This window comes from Lagopus leucura, unplaced genomic scaffold (assembly GCF_019238085.1).
Source record: "Lagopus leucura isolate 7727_CA_CO unplaced genomic scaffold, USGS_WTPT01 Super-Scaffold_100016, whole genome shotgun sequence".
Lineage (NCBI taxonomy): Eukaryota > Metazoa > Chordata > Aves > Galliformes > Phasianidae > Lagopus > Lagopus leucura.
Window position 1 is genome coordinate 6,401,786 of NW_024962270.1, and position 21,013 is coordinate 6,422,798.

Below are 21,013 nucleotides of genomic sequence, written 5' to 3' on the forward strand. Positions count from 1 at the left end.
ACCCATGGAGCAGTGGCATGGAGGAGTTCCCACAGGTAGCAGGGCTCTGTTGCACGGCCACGTGCCCATTTCCATAACAAACAACTGGGAACCAGAGGTGTTAGAAGCCTCTGGCCTCCTCCACTCCTCTTAAACAGATGCAACCAATACACGTGCTCAAACACTACAGCAAATACTGCTGTATTCTCTCTGTTCCCTGGAAAGGCTGAGTGACTGCTAAAAAGCACTGCTGAATTGGAGTAATGCACAAAGTTACCGTAATCCTGTATGGTGTTTTTCTGTGTAAGTCCCACAGTGATGTTATTTGCCTTATCTACTACAATAGTAATTTCACTGAAATATCAGATCCTGAAACTATGCAGTTCACAACGTTCTTAACTATTTTTAAGTTAAAATTACACTGAAAAACTGTTCATGTCAGCACAAACAAGTCAACATTTTAATTATTGTTTCTTATAAACTCTAGACAAACAGCTATTCAGCTAAACAGTATCTGTTTTTATTTTATAGAAATAATAGTAGTGTTTCAACACATTGAATAGAGAAAAACCTGTAATGAAGACTTCATATAGTGCTTTTTTTAAACCTTTTTGGGTATCAGCAAGATTACAGGCAGAACAACTATGACAAGATCGAGCTACTCTAGCAGCTTCGCTCCGTATCAACAGTTTTCTGAACTGCTGATTTAAATAACATAATGGATTTCACTTTCTCTCCACACAGTAAACCACTGCTTCAGAGCCTAAAAGTTCCATCAGTAAGTCCCAACCATCTTGTTAAGATATACTGAAGACAAAGCCCTGTACATTAACAAAAAAAACCCCAAACGCTTTATCTCCTATTAATGTCACTTCATCACACTGCATTGTGTGAAGAAAAAGAAGAAAGCCTTTGATAACTGTCCCTCACTGACATATGGGATTTTTCCCTTGCCCTCACAGCAGGCAGGGGCACCACACTGATTTCGACATTTCCTACAATACAGGAAGCACAACACTTTCTCCTAAGCTAATGCAAAATGGACAGTACTCAAATATCAGCTCTTGGGCAGGGTCATTGTGCTGTTTGCTCAAGCCCTTCCCATCAGCATGCATCCTAGGCACGCTGCCTCATCGTTCTCAGTCACTGCAGGATAAGCCACCCTGCTGCTCCAGCCTCGTCCTCAAACATTCCCATTCCCCAAAGGCAGAAGGTAGCTGGAAGTGTTTGAAAACATAGGTGATTCACTTAAACTGCTTTCCCAATTTCTTGCATGAGAGTAGCTGTAGTCCTCTTTGCCAAGATGTAAAAAATTATACTCTGCACTGGGAAATGCAGTATGCCTAATTTAACTACCTGTTTATTATGTGAAAATGACCATGTAAACTGAACTGACACAAACCAAATGGGTGATGAAAATAACAGCACATTTCAAGGAACGGAAACGCAGATGGCTCACCCAAGTCTGCAGGAAGTTGCTAATCATCATTCTTGTAATACCCTCTACAGACAGATGTGTGAGTTCTATGGCCAGAACAGCAACTTCTTGAGACGTATCCATCTAACCAACAGCACGTATGGATAGAGACCACAGACTAAAGGGGAGGCAAAACTAGAATGTGAAATGGATGGATGAATCACGCTACATCTGCTAACATGGAGTCTGTTACCAAAATGAGTTATCTGAAGAATAAAACAGTTTTGATGGTAATTTGGTCCCATCTGAAAATGGCTTGATCACATAAAAAGAGAGAGTCTGATTTAATATTTTTTTTTAATATTGCAGGCAGATTAACATAACCATCTGCAAACCATACACAATTGAGATCCCAAATAAGTAAATTAACACTTGGCTGATACACAACACTTTAATATCCTTGCAACTTTTACTCTATTAACCACCACTCAGAAGCCTGGTATAAAAGCCTTCGTTCTTTAATAAGTGTTAAAATGTTTTTTGTTCTTAGCTCAGCCAAAAGGAAAGAATCCAACTGCAGAAGTGTTGAAAGCAACCAGAGGAAAGCAGACAGTAATTAAGTGAAAACAAATATAAATAAAGCTAATGGAGGCTTCATATCCCAGGTGCTCCGTCAAGTTTGCAACAGCTTAGATCCCCCACTGAGTTTACAAGTGGCTCTTTTGGCACCCTTCCTTACTCAGCACTTACCCCAACTTTCCCTGTGCTGCTTTTCTCTATGAACAAAACAAGACCAAAACTTCAGGGGCTCTGAGTCCTGAGACTACAGAGCCATTGGTGCAGAGCACCTGTGCCACAGGCTGGCTACAGGACGCTTCACCCTCAGGGATCCATCTCACCTGAGCACTCAACAACTGTGATGCTTTGGAATTGTGTGTTTTTTCTTCCTTGCAACTTAATAGCAGAACTCCCCTTCAGCTGCTTGAGGCACAGTGTGTGTGACTTCTGCCATTTGGTCACACAAAGGTTTTCACATACAGCTCACAAGGTCAGAAAGGCAGCCACCCTGGGCCTCAGCTGAAAGGGGAGCTTGGGGGCACCTGGGGGCAATCTCCTTACACAATATTCCACAAGTTAAATGAAGTGGGCTATGTCCCAGTCACCACTTCAGACTACAAAAAAAAAATTGAAGTCTAGAAATAACTACACTTTAAACATTTTTATTCACACACTGTAATACTTAATATATGTGAGATGCTGCGTCTAGATTCTATTTTACTGTGCAACACAGAGTTTGCCAAATATTTTCCAATTCAAAGAAACACTGTAATGTGCATTTAAAAAAAGGTGAAAAAGCACTACGCAATATTCCAGATTTCTCACAAGTAGGTGACTCTTGTGCTCTCCTGGCTATTGGTAATAATCCAAACAATTAAATACCCATGAAATTCCTGGGCTAAGTACATGACAGAGATACTAAAACTGTCAGTTGTTATTATAAGAGTAACATACAATTCCCAAACTCTGCTGCATGTATTTACAGTATGTGAAGTTGCACTTGTTTGACTGTGGCATCTGGCTGTACTAAAAGGCATTACATTAACTACTTCGGGTTTCTCCGACTATTGCTTGAGAATGTTTATTTCCATTTTCACAGAAAAAGGTTATTGGTTCTCTGTGAAATTGTCATGACACTTAAAGTTGTAGGAGGAATCAAAGTCCTCTGCTATGTCGCTCTCCTGGACACTGGGACTCACTGAGGCACTCAATCACTGCAACAGGTTTTGCAAGCAGAGACCACAGTCACTGCATTAGAAACAAACAATTCTATGATTGCTGTGAGCTGTTCTCTGCATTCTGCTAAAACCTTTAAGTTTGTTGTTAGAGATACAACATGTTCACACTGGACTTTGACAGTAATCCTAAAACTGCTAGGCCTCCTGAATATTTAAATAATTGCTGTGAGGAATATAGTCTGTCAATATAGCTGTACCCTCTTGATTTTATTAGCAAAATGAACTCGTCCGTCTTTGGGATACCATCAATTAAAAAAAAAAAACAAAAAACTTATCAAGATAGCTTAATTAGGGACTTAAGATTTTACTAATAAATAATGAAGTGAAATAAAACACCATGCATTACATTTTGAGTAGAGACTGCTTGTAATTTCATGTTTTTATGCTTCTTTTTATATCACGACATTTAATGTAGATTATTAAAATAGAATCTACTGTGGTAACATGAACTTATCTGCTTTCTGAGTGTTTCTTTTACATCTCGTAAAAGCATTTTGCTGTCTTCCCAGCATACATTAACAGTGTTACAACACAATACACATTAGCCACGCTGTTCATATCCCATGAGAACTAAAACACACATGCATTTGAAAGGAAGAAATGCATGCTACAGGGCTCTCTGAAACAATTGTTCATTTTCTCTTTTTTTTTTTTTTTTTTTCCCCTTTTACTAAAATAACATTTAATGGAATTTCCTGCAAGGAAATTACAATTAATAAAGAACTAAATTACAAATCCACTAGATTTCAGTCACTGCAGCAACAAACCAGAATTTTCATGAACACTCAAAAAAATCCAATAATGTAACCTCTGCTAAAGCTTGAAAAAGCCATGAAGGACAAGGCACTTAGATCAATATTAGTTTATTTTAACTGCGGTGCAGTATGAAGAGATGAGGCTGATCATCTGATGGATTTTATTACCTGTCGGAGAGATAAGGCCTGGTGATAAGAGGCCTGGAACTCCATGGGGCAGAAGACGTGCATTTTCCTGTATCGCAACTCCAAGTGAACGCTTTGGGGGTCTTCCTGGCCGTGAGCTGATGAAACAAGAAGATAAATGAAAATGCTTTTTATTTTTCAAATATTTGCTTACTATACATGATATATGTATAAAATACACAAACTATCAAAAATATGTGAGGTTATATTAGCAGTTCTTGCCTAGGAGGAAAAAAAACCTCAGTCAATTAAGCACACATTGCTTGATTGCTTAGATAGATACAATGCATAGATTTCAAATGAACTAACAATACATTGTCAAATAGCACCTGTAGTTAACACAGTTGTGAGCTCTACGTCACATAAATGATGAGAAAACTTTCATTTTACTTCCATTAAAACAGCAGAAACAAAACAATCCAGATTCTAGTCCTAACGTATCACTACCTTGCTAATTAATACGTGTTTCTCAGTACTCCTGCCTGCAAAACAGATCACAAGAGATTCACGTGCATGTTGGTAAAGTCTTGAAAATGCAACTAGATGCTTTACTCATCTCACAAATGGAGATTTTGGGGTAATGTAGATTAATGATGCAATGACTGGGGGGACACCAGAGCCATTCAGATTAGGTCCACCAGAATTTATTAGCTCCGGTTCAATTGAATGTAACCACCATTTACAGGCACTTCCACGGCAACTCAGCCTGCCTGGCTTCAGGGAGGCATACCCACATGCACCTCTACAATCCATGTACTAGCCAAGGGTTTCCCAGCTCCTACAGGTCACTAACAGAGAGAGATATCAGCAGTAACTGCTTCCCAGTCTGAGCCATGCACGTGCACCACACTGACTCAAATTTCAACACAATGCAATCTTTATTTTTACATTAACCGCCTTGTTCTGAATCATGGCAGCTAACAGACTATTTCTGAAGACTCAGCACTAATTTAATACTCAGCTTTTCCAAAACTGATTACTTCACAGACTGACTTGTGGTTTTGACTACCACACATAGGTTAAACCAAGTATGCCCAACCTGCCAAAAACTCCATCTCCAACCACCTTATTATGCCTGTGATTTTTAATCCAAAATGTTAAAGATCTGAATATTCATTTACAGTATCTATTTTTTAGCTATCGTGTTCATCTCTTAAATACGCCTGCATGAAATCATGCTATACAGCAACCATAATACAGATTTACAGAGCAAAGACCATTTGAATCAACTTTCCCAAGACAAATAATAAAAATATAACCTCCTAGTGTTTGCCAAAGTACTCCTGCTTCCCTTAGATCAAACAATCCCCTTAGATCAAAACAATTTTTACTTTGCTGAATAATAGAGCTCTTGACAAAATACAGTGAAGCACTGCATGAAGTAACTAAGCTGCAACAATGTATGAGGTTTGAATAGAGAGCATTTCCAAAATGACTTCAAGTCCGCAAAGACATTTCAGTTAAACCTCACTCCATCAACTTATAGTGCCAAAGCTCTCCATCAATGTAAGACAAACTCTGTGTTTAGATGAAGACAACTTCCAGCAACACTGCGCAGAGGTACCATTAACGTGTTCATTTTTCACACACTGTGCTAGTGCTATTTTGTTTTACTGTACATCAAGGTAGCACAAAATCATTTTTTCAGTTTATTATTTTCTCTCTAAATAACTATCCTGTCCTTTTTTTAGCTTCACGTTTGCCCATTTTGTGTTTCATCTTAGTTGGTGCATTTTCCATTTTACTTTGTTATGCTTTATCCTACTATGATGGCTTTAAAGTACGGCTTACTATGAAAGCCCAGATTCATGAGGCTTTAATAAGGTAAACCTAAAATAACAGCATGCAAATTTCACAGGAAGTTAGATGCACAAATGGATTATCTATTAAAAACACCTGCTGAATGGCCATCTACCGTACGCTATTAGGCCTGTACGTGGAGATGTGAAATAAAAATGAGTTGCTACAATTCCAATTTACACAAGTCTGTGCACACACATGAATCTCTCGGTGCTTAACTGGCACTTAATGCATTTGCAAAAAAATCACAAAAATAAAACACCAAAAATGAGCAGCTTTCTCCAACAGTTCAACCAACTACACCACAAAGTGTTCCCTTCTCAAGCTCAAATACTACAAAATATTTGCAACACTCTGTATGCTCATATAAGCTGTAACAAAAATCTTAAAAAAAAATAAACAAAGAAACAAACAAAAAAAATGAACATTTCTAAAAGAATTTATGAAGAAACATTTATGATTTATTATTTTTGATGTACCATAACCACGGTTTCTTCCTGGGAGGACAGCTCAAAGAAAGCACCTATTTGAATACAAGCATTTATAGTTTTTGGCTGAAAGAAAATTCTGGCATTTTTGTTTGAACACAAAGCAGAAATCTCAGAGATGGGATAAAAATGTTTGAAGGAAATCTTACTTCTAAATGCAAGATTTACACAAAGGAAACAAAAGCTTAGTGCATTAAAACATGCGATGCGCTTCATCTCCAACCGCGCTGCTGCTGGCGCTGGGCTGGCGCTGCCAAGCAATGAAACTCACTTGTCCGTCTGCACATTTCCACTGCCCACACAGTGCAACTTATCACCTTAGGAAGCCTGGAATTTCAATTCACGCTTTCTATTTAAAACATATCCGACTCTCACAATTTAGTGAAAATGTCTAAGAAATGCCTTCAGAAAGGAAACAGGACTATAATACATACGTAATATATAAAATTTATTATTTTATAACTACTAACTTTGAAATGTTAGCAGCACTAGCATAAACATATGAAATTTATTTAATATTATTTCCCCATATCTTTTGACACCTAGCTCTTCTATTGCTGTTTCTTTTCCACTTTTTCCTTCATGTCATTAAAATAATTTAAATACTTGAAAGCTCATTTCTTCCTCACTGATAACAAAAGGAAGCAAGAAGCTGAATGATCAGCTCTGAACAACTTCTAACATTCCTTTACATTTTGTATTTGCCATTAATTTGCCCTTAAGAATGGAAAGTGACTCAATCCTTGCTAAGATGTTACTTCAATCAGAAGCTGCTGGCTTACAGATACATCTTTAAATTATTTTAATGTTAAAGTAGTTTTATGGCTACAGTCAAGACCACAGAGTTTAAAGGAGAAGTACAATACAATCTCCATTAATATGTATTTGGTAATCATATTCTTTTTACTACATGAGTGCGAATAAAATGGCCAGCTCTAATAAAGTTATACTATTATCCCTAAAAAAAAGACAAATAAAAAAATAAAAAAATAAAAAAAACCCTCTGAGTCATCAATTACTTGCAAGAGAGATGGCTGGAGGCTTGGGGTTTTACCTGTGCTTAGGCTCCCATTATCCTGCTCAGCCAAAAAGGCACTAAACATGAAAGTGAACAATGACCTGTCAGGACAATATGATCTGAATATTGTTTGTTTCTGTATTCTGTTTGGAATGAAATTCATCAGAGAATAAAATACACTGTATGAGTACATCTGACTGTTGAAAATTATACAGAGAATGTTCAGAAGCCACTCAAAGAGTGAGGTTTTTTTTCCCCTTCATTTTCCATTCCTGTTGAAATGTAACTTTATTATTTATCCTCTAAACGTTCCAAGGATTTTTAATTTGAAAGTTTCTATCAACCCCAACTTTTAAAATTCTATTTTACAACCATTACAGATAAGCATATTTTGGAATACCCACAAATTCATCAACACTTGTAAAATCCAAATAATCAGTGGAAACATACAGCACGTTACTGTTGATGTACGATAGTGCTCTACTTTTATGCTTCAAATATAAGAGATTTACTGGAATCAGAAGTGAATTTGCATATTCATCAAGACAAATAAACACGTGGTGATTTAACTAGGAAACTGTTCTTTGGATGACAATTTAATCAGCACAGGTTGAAAGGTCCATCACTGCAGCATCCTGTTTCTGCTAAAATATTGATTGCGTTACTGATTTCAGTAATGCTTTATTTTACAGGGCACAAATAACCATGTAATTACTCTTTAATTGAATGGTAATTGCTTGCTGGCAATTATTTGTTAAGTTTTGGAGTTTAATTACCAGGTTATTTGTGTTTTGTGAAATAAAATGTTACGTATTAGTAGTCTTAAATATTTTCAGTATGAACGGTCTGTCACAAATAGAAAAGTAAGTTACGATGGTTTGAGTTTGACAAATAACACTCGAACACTACCGCTATTATTAAAAGAATCAGATGAATCTTTGAATGCTTTCCCTTTACAAAATTAACATTAGATGTAACATTTGTAAGATAAATGGACAAATACTGTACCACAGAAGCATGATTTCCTCTGGGGTCTAGTCCAGCATTTAGCATAATTTATCCTGATGTTTTGCTTTTCATTCTCTGGGCCTCTTTAGAGGAACTGAAATAGTATCCTAACCTCTTGAGAGCAAAGAATAAACCAAGTAGAAATATATTTCAACAGTACTTCATATTTCTGCAACTGAAGTGGATTACCACCAGCACATTATCTTAGCAGCCTATAAACTTTGTAGAGTTGGCAGTTAGCTAGATAACAAGGGAAAGCATTATGTCTCACGGTGTCAATGAGATATGACACATTCTGTGATATATTTATTCCAAGTTGTGATAGATGAGGTACCCAATACTTTGATCGTTAAAATCTGAATTTTACCATTACACTTTCATTTTTGTCATCAACTATTTATGAATTGGCAGTACGCAGTTTAGCAAGGACTGCCGATTTTGTTTTTTCAAAAGATACCCAGTTAATAAATTAATTATTGATTCCATGAGGCTTGAAATATGTGGCATAAAAATATGCTAGACTTGTGATTTAGAAAACTCTCATACATATCGCATGTTTCTTCAACAGCAATGTATTTTATTAGGCTTAGAGGAGAAATACAGAAGTAGTGTATCACACGTTGTGTAAATTACTCTGATAACAGCAGCAGTAACTGGTGCAAGTGCTTACAAATGAAAAACCACCTTAGTTGCTTTTCTGAAATTCAAACAGGAACCAGAAATTACAACTTTGCTTTCCTCAAAGATCGTGAAATACAGGCTAGTGATTGTGAAAGGTACTCTTTGAAGTCTTTATCAATAAACATAACATTCCTGATAACTTCAGTTAAAGTCATTTCCTTTTATTACCATAAGATTTTTAGTTGCAGCATGGATTAAAAATAATCTCCTTGCTTTGGTGTTTATTACAACATTTCAAAGATGCCAATGGTAGTTAAACTCTACTTGACCTCTCAGTGTTTGAGAAGAGAAGCAAACTCTGACCTCGCAGCAACCTGATTCTGTCTCCTCTCAGCGCTGGCAAACTGATCACTTGTCTAACCATTGCAGGACATTGGATCGCCAGCCACATCAAAGGCAACAAGAGCCAATTCAGCAGGAGGAAAAAAGTCACCCATGCAAAATGGGCAATTAACATTAATCATACATGAAGTTGTTTGAGCCGATAACTAGAACCTGGTCCCTATGGCAACTCTCATAAAATAGTGCCCACACTGGCACGAGGAGCCACGGCTCATCTTCCACAGGGCTAAGCGTGCTCTCTCCTCCCCACGTCCAACAGAAGGAAATTGCAGAGGAAAGCTCTGACCTCCAAACAAAGTCTTCCCACTCGATTCTCTAGGCTTTTTCAGTGAGGAAAGTCCTGAATATCAGCCTCGGTAAAAATGTCAGTGGAACTATATTCCTAAAGTTACATACATGAATCTGAACCGCTGTTCTGTCATTATGAATTGGTGTTACTGTTACAACAAAAAGGACTGCTTAACACCACCGAATTCTTCAGAGGTGGGATTAAAGTGAATACTGCATTTTTATCAGTTTTACCATTAAAAATGTGAAGTAACACAGTACCACCACGTCCTTCCTAAAAATCACAGGTTAGAGAAAGTCCTACACAAGATCTGAATAATATCGCATATAATTCCCCTGTCAAGGAGTGCATCAGTTAGCTCGGAAACATCCCTGCTGACATCTGCTGTATGCGCAGCTATGTCAGCAAGCATTTGCATCTTCAGAGCCCCATCAGTGTGGCCACACAGCACAGTTCCCCTCTCACAGCTTCCAGGAACCCCAGATCCCAGCCCACAGAGGCCCAATGACTCCAACCTGAGTCCAACTCCTAACTTCAGGCAGACAAAAGGAGCAGCCTGACGGCAGAACTGCATCACAGCAAGTACTCTGGACCTGGATAAATCTTTCTGCCAGCAGCATTTCACATCTGTGACCTCTCCTTTGTTCAGCACCCACCAGCATAGACAGTAGTGATGCAGAAGAGCTGGAAATGTCTATCACCAAGTCTCTCTGAAGGTCCACACACAGTTCCTCTCCTGAGGGATTGACGACCTCTCAGCCGCACAGCAATTCACCATCTGTCTAATAAAGCTCTTCCTTCACTTTGGTACCAGCTCTGTTCCCATCCTTCAACAAACCAAAGCACCACCCATCCAGCTGGATACCATTATTTTGCTGAATACATCAGGTCAGCAGTTACCCCAGGGCTCTATAGCAGCGTACAAAAAGCTATCAAACTCTTCAGAATATGACCCAACAGCAAAATGCCAGAGAAGCAGCCCCAGACTTTGGGGTGTTGGCTTGCTGGGTTCACTCCAAGATGCGTAAAGCCAGAATCAGCCTCAGGAGGTCACCTGCTCTCTCTACCTCTGCCCCAAGGCAGAATCACGAGCAATTAAATCATTCCTGACAGTCCAGCCTGCCTCTGAAAACCCTCAGTGCTAGAGACTTCATGACATCCCCAGGCAACCCACAGCAGTGCCCAGGCCAGCCTTCCTGTCAGGACAGGTTTGTGGGGGAGAGGGGGGGTGACATCTAACCTAGTTTTCCTTGATTTAATTCATGCAAGGTACTTCTTGTCATCTACTCAACAGATATGGAAAAACCCCTAACATTTTCCTGGTTAACAGACACACTTTAGATTTCTGAGGACTTGTCACGTTTTGCCATTGTGAGGTTTTCACACATAAAGATAGATCTGTGCTCACCAGAGAATCTTCTCCACAGCAGAGAAACCCCATATTGCAACACGCTCTAAAATATGCCTACCTATTTATTTCATGCAAAGTTCTACCCAGTCCCTCCTGGGAGACCTGCCTTCCTTGGCAAGTCCAAGAAATCCACCTACCTGTGGAAGGGAGATGCAGAGCGCTCTGCTTTATCCTCCCTTTTTAGCCCACAGCAAGTTCTTGGTTTCCACATTTTCTACAACAGAGTTCAAACATATCTCCAATTACTAATACTCGTGTTGACATTTTCTTGATAAAAATTCATTAAATTTTTTCTTTGTCAAAGAGAGAAACGTGATGGAACAGACAATTCAAGAGTTGACTACTCACCTGACAGAAAGTATAACTGTGAAGCTATTTTATACTTCATTTACTTGACCTAGTTACAGTTTTTCTAACCCCAAATATTCACATAATACCCTGAAATCATGAAAATACATAGAATTCTAATGTTTCCTACATTTCATTTTACATCTTTTATTAAATCTTGATTTTCTAAAACCTTGCTTCCTGAAGATATAAGAAGTGTCTCAACATTCTTACTATGTTTTCCTGTCAAGTAACACCTGTCAAATCACCAAATATTAGAATTCTGTTGATTCACACCGTACACAAGATCTAAGTTACACACTGCACCATTTCAATTTAAGGGTACATGAGTAATGAAATTGAAAGCATTACTACAGCTTGTGTATATATATATCCCAATAATTTAATATAAAGTAATTAAATTAGTAGATGTATCAGTCAAGATGAGTGGCATGGATAAACCACAGTTCATTTTGCAACTTGAGATCATACCAGTGTGGCAAAGTTCCTGCTGCTGCTTCTTTGTTGCTGTCACATTCTCTAGCTGGACTAAAGCTAGCAGGAGTGTGCCTGCCTGTGCTGGAATCATGCCATATAACACATCACCAGAACCACAAATTTAACTTACAGATGTGTTTCAGAACAATACTCACCCAAGACTTCCACCTAACTCAATGTGAATGTACCGGATACCTGAGAGATACTGCCAAGTACGTAATGAACTCTGCAAGCTTCAGCTCAGCTACTCGGATAGTACTGCTGTTTTTTGAATCCAGTGAAAGCTGCGAAACACTGGAGATCATGGGTATTCTAGTATGCAATTTTCATTCTGTAAAAGGAAGCCCACTTAAAAGAATATTTAGGATTTTTTCACCTGCAACTTGGAAGCTTAGGACTGATGTAAACAGATGTGAAGGCAGGCACTGAGAGCAGTATAGGAGCACATACAGCTCCACTCCAACCAGGCAACAGTTTATGTTGGTAACGACAAAGATAAAGCGAAGCCCTTAATGGATAACCTCCAAAAGCCACAGGAAATGCTAGCAATCCTCTTTCTAACCCTCAAATCCAGTACACAGAAAGGACCACATAGGTCTCTGCTACCAGCCTCTATTCACTGTGTATTTGTTCAGAGCCTGATGGGCTTCCTTCCCCATCCGACAGCTCAATTTCTGGGCTGTCAGCAAGCTCTGCCCTGGGCAGAGGACATCACTCAGCCCAGCTATCTCTCCTGGAAGACACAGATCCCAAAATCAGGACCATGGGACTGAACTGTGGACTGTCGCTTGGGAACAGCAACGTGTGAAGACAGTGTGGTGACAACAAACAGTCTCAATCTCACCTACAGAAAATAAATAAAATACCTGAATGAGAATCTGCATAAAAATGCTAGAATTTACCTCAAAGGGAAAAAAAAAAGTACAGAAAAGTGAACGAGGAAAGGCAAGAGGAAATTCACTTTCCTTATCGCAGCTTTACATCACATATACTGCAGTGTACAATCCAACCTAGTGCCACTACACTGAGCTACAAATCTGCTTTCATTTCATTTAATTTAGCACCAATTTTTTCAAGCACTCTTTTACAGTTTCCACATACATACTTCTAAAACATTTGCATGGATATTCTCAAAACAAGGAATCACCATCTATTACACATCCTCATGATTTTTCATATATGTCTGAAGTATATTACATCTTAACAAGTTTTATTTTTGACCTGTATCTGAATTCAATGTCAATTTAGGAGAACATTACTGTAAAGAAAGGTTTTTGAAATATTGCTGTTTTCCACTGAGCTGCTTCTCCATACGATTCAATTCAATAAAACTTGTAAAAAATGTGTCTGTTTAAGCCTATTATCTAAAGACGAAAACCTAACAGCAAGCACTTGACATATTTACAGCACTCTGTAACAAACAACCCACAGGAGATGATAGCTAATGCTGTCACAGTGCTATATTATAGCACGGCAGCACAACGTTTTCATAGTAACCCAGCTTCAGTGCAATGGGAAACTACTCTTGCTTTAACTGATTTTGATCTCTGCATTGCAAAGTTCAGTGCATTCAGAATTTTGCAAGGACTCTCCAAAATCTAGGGTTACAGAACAGAAATTTATCTTTCGAAGAATAACAAATGAAAGAAGACAGAAACAGTCCTCCACAGTACCCTTTGCACCTATATCCATGCTGAAAAGATTTGTTCACAGCAATCGAAATGAGCCTCTGTGATGCATCCAGAAGGAATCACCTGCCTGTTAACCTTCACAACATGGAAATTACTCTTTAGTTAGGTGGTGGTCACGAATAGTGTGGAATTGAACAGGCAGTGTAAGTTAACAGTGTAGGCTGTTTCACCTTTATCCTTCCAGATTTCGGGACTGTTAACTTGCCAACTATTGAGATAGTTAATGTAAATATTTCTAATGCAAAACCACAGAACTATTTTCAAACAACAAAGTGCAACGCTTTAGGACCATGAAAGTACAGAAAAGGCAGAAAAAGTTATTTCAAAATTCATGTTAGATTTATTCTTTAGTACCCTAAGATGCTGCTACAGATGGCCCTGTGCACTGACACCCTGCCTGCCAGCAAGGCACTGCACACATGAGGCACGTGCTGACCAGGTGGCCCAGAGATGAGGAAATGCCTCTCCAAGGGCGGACACATCTAGCAAGGTCCCACAGAGAAAATACCAGGTAAACACATGTACCTGAAACATCTGCGCAATAGGGCTTGCTACTTTACGAATTCCTGTCAGCACACAGCCACCTCACCTCACGTTCCTCCATGCACCCAGAAAAGCCATTTTGGTAGTAGTCCTGTGGCAAGGAGGACCAGCACCGGGGTAACCCCCACCCCAGGGCTTCCAGCCAACCCTTCACCACATCTCTGGTTTTGTTTTCAGAGACTCCTCGCTTCAGCACTACAAAAATCCTGATCCTTCTGAAGCACAAAACCCAGATCCGGGCTTGTGCTTCCAGGACTAACCCCAGCACCGCTTTGGAGGGCCATCTGGTTTTCAGTTTAAGGCCTTTTCAGTCATTGGATATTTTCTCACCTTTTCCCCCACTTTGAAGAACGTGCTCCAAAGAAATTCTCTCCTCACGCTGAACAAATCATGTCTTAACATTTTCAGTAGTAAATTCAAAGGTCATGTTTCATCAGGATTCGTTCCATATGAAGCTCTTTTCAAAATGAGCCTTATTTACAAAGCAGGTTTAGATAGCAGAAGAAGGTGCCTGTGAAAATGGATGAATCTCACAGCTTGTTCACTGTGGAAGGGATCTGCGTGCTATCACTTAGGTGTGCAGAAATGTGCCTGCTTGTATTGGCGATGTTCAGACATGCCATTGCCAACAAAAACAACTCAAAAGAAAAGTACTACATTCATCCTTTAAAAATTTAAAGCAACAATTAGTTTTTAAAAATCTGTAATTATTTTTTTCTGGAAGTTTACTGTATTTTGCGCACCCGCTAACTCAGACCTGAGCGAAACCCCACCTTGCAGCAGATGGCTGGGCTGGCTGTGCTGCAGACCCATGCAAAACCGGGCCAGCCCTGGGCTTGATGTCAGAAAAGAATGCGTTCAGAGAGAACTGGTCACCAAACCAGGGACTCACAGCCACCAATTCCGACCTGCCCTCTGCAAGCAGCACGCTGTGTTCCCTCCCAGTGTCACAGTACCTCTCTCTTCCCCTTCCTGGCAACACTCTCTCTGTTCCAACAGGAGTTTTTACCCTTTCTCCCAGGTGGTCTATCAAAAGCATATCTAAACCAAAGTGCCTTGCCACTGACAGAGAAATGCAACATTACTTTGTAAATAAACCTTCTGGCATCAGCTTCGCTCTGTTTTAAGTCATGAGAAACACTGTAAGAAACCAACAGAAAAAGCCAAAGTAAGTCCGGGGCACTAAGAAACCACGAGTTATTCACAGGTTCAGGGATTTCCTGCAATAAAATATTTCCTAGATTAGATACAATGGTTTATCAGAGAAGTCATACCTGCTGCCGGGTTTTTAAAAACATCTCCCTTCAGCCTGCACAGTTTGTCTCTGCCCAAAACCATGCGCTGTGCTAATGTACTGGCACCCACTTCCTCACCCTTCTGCATGAACAATCAACATTTTACTTGGCTTCCACAAGACAGAAAATACAAAATGTGTGTTGGTTTGTATGTCAACAAACCATATAAGTACAGTCCCGTCCTCACCAGGGGCAAATACAGGCTTGCTACTGACTTCAACAGAATCTCCCAGAATACATCATCTGCTCAACTCACTGCTCTTTAGTGAAAACGTTTTTTTTTTTTTAAAGCTGTTGAAAAAGACTAAAAGATTTCAAGCAAAAGAGTGTTTGTAACCAGATTTCCTGGGGATAAATGAAAGACATACGTTTCCATGACTGCCAGCCTACTAAATTTTGCAAGCATAAATATTTACCTAGGACTAGGGGTAGGGAAACCACCATCTAGACCCTTCCAAGTTTAAATACTGCAACACAGAGGTCATTATTTATAAATAGAAATAGGGAGCACATCTTTTCCGTGTGTATTTCTATCATGCTTTTCATCCACTCCATATGCCTTCTATTATTAACATTCTTACGCCAGAAAAGAATTTGTGTCACTTGCTCACACTGTATGCATTCATTTTCTTTAGGCTTTCTTGTGGTTATTGATTTCCTGCTTTGTTGAAGTGGTTTTGTTTCTTTCTCAGCATGCTATCCATTTTAAAACAACAGTTGTTGAACAAATAAAAAAATATTCTAAAATTAAATTACTTCTATCTTCATTTGTTTTTATCTAAGTTAAATGCAAGAGATACACTTCCCCTAATAAAAAGGAAATACTCAATGTCTCCCAGTAAGCAGAGCAAATCAAGTAAAATTTTCCTTTTCTAATAAGACTTTTTTTTTTCTTTTTATTGGAAACATGAAAGAAAAAGTATAGCAAAAATAAAGCCTCTTTTGTATTCATTAGTTGTAATCACTGCTGTGGCCAGTGTTTTAACATCAACAAAAGAAGATTTTCTGGTTCAGGGCCAAATTCAGTTAAGCCCTATCTTGCTACACTTGAAATCATTAAAAGAATCTTTTTTTTTTTTTTTTTTTTTTTTCAATGCAAATGGAGATAATGCTTTAACATGGAATCATTTACCCTGCTGAGCAAAATAAGTTTATCCTCTTCCACAGGACCAGTCCCAGAGATACACAGATTTCACACAGCAAAGATGCAGATGAACATAACTATCATTTCATCAACTACAAAACCAAGAAAAACAGCATTTTTTTGCAGAAGGTGACAGTCCCGACATGCTAAATGTTGTTTTGACGCTGTATGTTTGACAAGTGCCAGTTCCAGGGTTCCAAGGCTTGTTTTCCCTCTCTCTTCCAACATGCTTATTAACTGAAATCTGGTGAACTGTAGCAAAATCAAGTAGGAATTAGGGAGACGTTGTATTAAGACAGAACTCTTGTCAAATTTTCTGCTAAAAGCATACAACGAAGAGCTGATTATTTGGAGCCCAAAAGCTCCCCTACATTTTCCTTCTCTGTGTTCTGCAGCAGATCTTCCTTCGGTAACGTGATAAATTTCCTGCTCTAGCATCTTCCTTATCATCATGCCTTAAAGAAAATGCTTGCATACTACTGCTCCATGCATGAGAGTTATTTCCAAAAGCAATGGGCTTTATCTACTTCATCCAGTTATTAGAGAAAAAAAAAATCACAATACACCTTTCACACTGAATATACTGCACGTTCAGAAAGCAGTACTTTTCTAAAGGACTCCTGGAATAATTATTTCACCAAACAGCAGAGAGGATTCTTCAGAAATGTGTTTAAATTAGGTGGCACTGCATCTTACAAACCAAACTAGCATAAGAACCACTGGTACCAAGACAGCTGAAGATCCAGATGCACTCTTTCCACTGGGACTGCATAGACATGTATTTCAAATATGCTCATATAAAGCAAGACACCGAATACTGCTGCCAAGAGCCCAGGAACACTGCAGACCTCACATGTGCATGCAAGAAACATTCAAACTATCAGCTATCCGTGCAGCTTTAACAAAGGTGACAATTAGAGCACGTACCAACTCTTTGCAAAGTCAGCTCAAGGTAGAGCACCAAAACGTACTGACTGCCTGTTCCCTGTGAATAACACATCATAAATCATAAAATAACTGTCTGTTACTGTATGCAACTGGACACAACCCTACGCCAGGGTGCTGGGAAGGCTGGATGGCCAAAGGGACAACTCCGTACCCCTAAGGGCAGGTAATTCCCTAAGGATTCTTCACAGATTCTTTGGACTCAGATTTTACACAGACAGGCTATTTGCAGAAGAATAACAAACCTGACTTCATAAACCTGGCTATCTTTATCCATCTCTTGAAATAGCATGACTCTAAATTTGTGTTTCACATAGCTGCTGATACTACTTTGTTTTCTTTTTATCTTTTGGGGCAAAGATAGCTATTATCTTCTGAAATTTATTAAATAGAAAAAAACTCTTAAATTTTGAGGGAAGAAATGTAAATCTAAAGTGATAGAAATTGGTAGCAGGGAAACATGTGATTTAAATTATGTGAACGTTAGCAGTCCAGATGACCACTGCTGGGGAATTAAGCAGTTTATTATCAAATTTGACCATTTACTGTGTGATATTTGGTAATTCTCCTGAATTATTTCTGAGCAGATACTTTATAGCACTATGGCCTCGGTTTCAAACAATGCAGCTGGTTCCTTTTCAAGTGGCAGAAACGTCTTATGTTATTTTTCTACCACTTAAAAAAATACCTCTGTGTTTTCTGGAATAAAGCTAAGTTGGAAATTCTGTCAGGCATTTAGGCCAAGGTGATTACACCAACTTAAGATAGTCAACAATTACAAAGAACTCATGTTTAATTAGCAAAAGGGAAGCACCTGTATTTTTAAAGGAAGAGACTCCAGGATTAGAGTGTACAAATTTAAGTTGTAACAAAAGGCAAAAATGAGCACATTATTTATCCATGGGGAAAATCAGCCACTGGATGCGATCAGTTCATGGAAAAAAGCAACAAATAGTTCTTTCTTCACATGGCATCTTCATGCTTTTGTACAGATGCGTATCAGTAATTATGTTTATAACTCCTTTGTCTGCCCAGCAGCCAAAAAAAAGAGCACCTCTGATGGTTAGACCTGTAATACTCTCACTTTTATGCTTCAAATTTTACACTTCATAAAACATTCAGGACTGAAAATGTGACTTTTTATCTTCTGTAAATCCCATTCTTTAAACCACCATCTGGCTGAGGCATTAAAATAGGCCAAATTACTCTCGCAGTTTTCTTAAGACCTTTCTTTTGCTGTTAATTGCACATTTATAATTATATTCTTGCAAAAAGGTTTTGAAAGATTATTCTTGGTAACAGACCTAAGGTGAAAACTCGCTGCTTTAATGCGTAAATTATAATGTGTGCAGTTGTGAAGAGTGGTTTTGTGAAATGCTCAGGTAAGCGCAAGAATCTAAAAGAGCTGTCAAGGAGTTTGCACTCTTAAGGGGCCAATGTTCATTTAAAAGCAACTCATAATAAGCTGTGCCTGAAGGCTAAATGAGTAGTTTAAGTTAAACACAACCACTAACTTTGTAGAAGACGGATAAAGGAAACAATTGTTCGTCAAACAAAGTTAGAGAAATGTAAAAAGCAGCCTCACTTTGATGCCTGCTTAAAATCATTAGTTTTCCTGTAAGTTAATGTAAATCAAGGATTAAACAGAAACTGTTACCATTTGACCCTTATAAACTAAACTTCTGTGTGGCTCATCTATTTGAAGTCAAATCTATCCATACATCTAAACAGGAAACTGAATGAAAACATTTATTCTTTCCATTTCCTATATCCTGCTAACTTCTTCAAAAACTATTTCCTTTTTAAATTTAGACTGCATTCTTGTTGATCATTTTTTCCTCTGCAGAGTTTTGTAAATGTAACATCAGTTTCCTTACAGAGTGCAAAAAGCGGGTGCTCCTCGGGCTCTGCGCCTGACCCATCTGTACACGTTTCTCAAGTCCATTGCCCTGCAGAACGGTCCAGGACCACAGGGGGGATCCAAGCTGATATTTGGCCTCTTTGAGAGTGTGCAGGTATCCGAAGTACGATCAGTTGGACTTCAGGTCCACTGTAGGTGGCAAACTCGAGGGATTCACAGTTAAACTGCACATCCGGGTCATTTCCATCCTGACAGACTTTATTCCTTTGTCTGTAATGACACTGAGCTCTAGAAAATACTTTGAACTCTACAAGAGAAATCACTGTGTATCACATTACTATCATTACTACTACACATTTGCTGCAAGAATAAGTTAAACACACAGCTATGTTGCTTATAGCTGAAATTTGAGGTCTGTTGACAGTTTTAAAGGTGCTAAGTACAGAACATACTGCGGGTCTATGTTATGCTGGCTGGTTTATACAAAACACTTCTTTCAGTGAACTCGTCTATTTGCTTGTGTCGGTGCACAAAAATCTCATCCTAATGAACTGACTTCTAAGATACAACTTTGTTTTCAAACGCTTCAGTATCAGAAGATTCCCATTTTATACCCAGACAGTTCAAAATCATAACTTTAAATGGTTGGGTTTTTTTTTTTTTGTTTTTTAAATACAAGCATTAGTCAAAGCAATGTCATTTACAGGTGAGTTCTTCTTCCTAATTTAAAAGATCATTTTTACTGAAAAAAATAGTTTTCAAGAAGTTCAGACAAAGCAGCATGAAAACCTGTTCTGCATTAGCATCCAGCCTAGGACGCTAGGTAGGCACTAGGAAATTACCTGGAGAAGTAACTTCTGCTTCTGCTAACTGTAAAGAGAGCGACCTCAGGCTGATGACATCACACAGCTGCATTGCCATCAAGCAGAATAAAATGCTTCTATAAAGAAAGACTCGCAGAATTAATTGATACAGGGGGACAAAAGAAGATGCTGTGTAGACAGTATTATTTAAAAAAAAACAACCATCATCTAATAAGAGCATTTTGCTTCAATAAACAATTAGGATTGTGGTGAGCTTTAGTGGAGTCAAATGGAGTAATGACATCACAGAGAGGAGCTACACTGAAGAGTATATACTGAAGTAATAAACTGATCTGGCTCTAACCTGATCTAATACCATCACAAACAATCCCCACAGAAAGAACTTTGAGCAAAACCTCATAGAAGAAATGGCACTCACGGGAAAATGGAACTACTGCAGGTACTTTCAGAGGGACATGAATGAACAAAAATCATAAAAAAATATGTATTTTTTTAAATAGAAGAAGCACAATTAATGAAAACACAGCTCTCTAAAAGAGAGGCAACATCTGTAATGTTAATGTGCTGAGGGACATCCAGGTATTGTAAGCGATTGCAAATTAGGCAGATGTGACACAAGAAGGAGAATATCCAACTTTGTGCTGGGCTGCTTGCCTGGAAACATCATTTCAGAGACAGAAGAAATTGCCCTAACTCATCTACTGCTGTATGGCTA

General features: G+C 38.6%; 1 protein-coding gene across 4 annotated transcripts in view; it reads right to left on the bottom strand.

The window, feature by feature from the left end:
- DACH2 (dachshund family transcription factor 2) overlaps nt 1–21,013 on the bottom strand; it is a 262,986-nt gene that overhangs the window by 128,835 nt on the left and 113,138 nt on the right. For all 4 annotated transcript variants that reach the window (XM_042876476.1, XM_042876474.1, XM_042876477.1 and 1 more), the window contains one exon: nt 4,116–4,231. In XM_042876476.1, the coding sequence (XP_042732410.1) occupies nt 4,116–4,231 (116 nt within the window). The remainder of the gene's footprint in view (nt 1–4,115; nt 4,232–21,013) is intronic.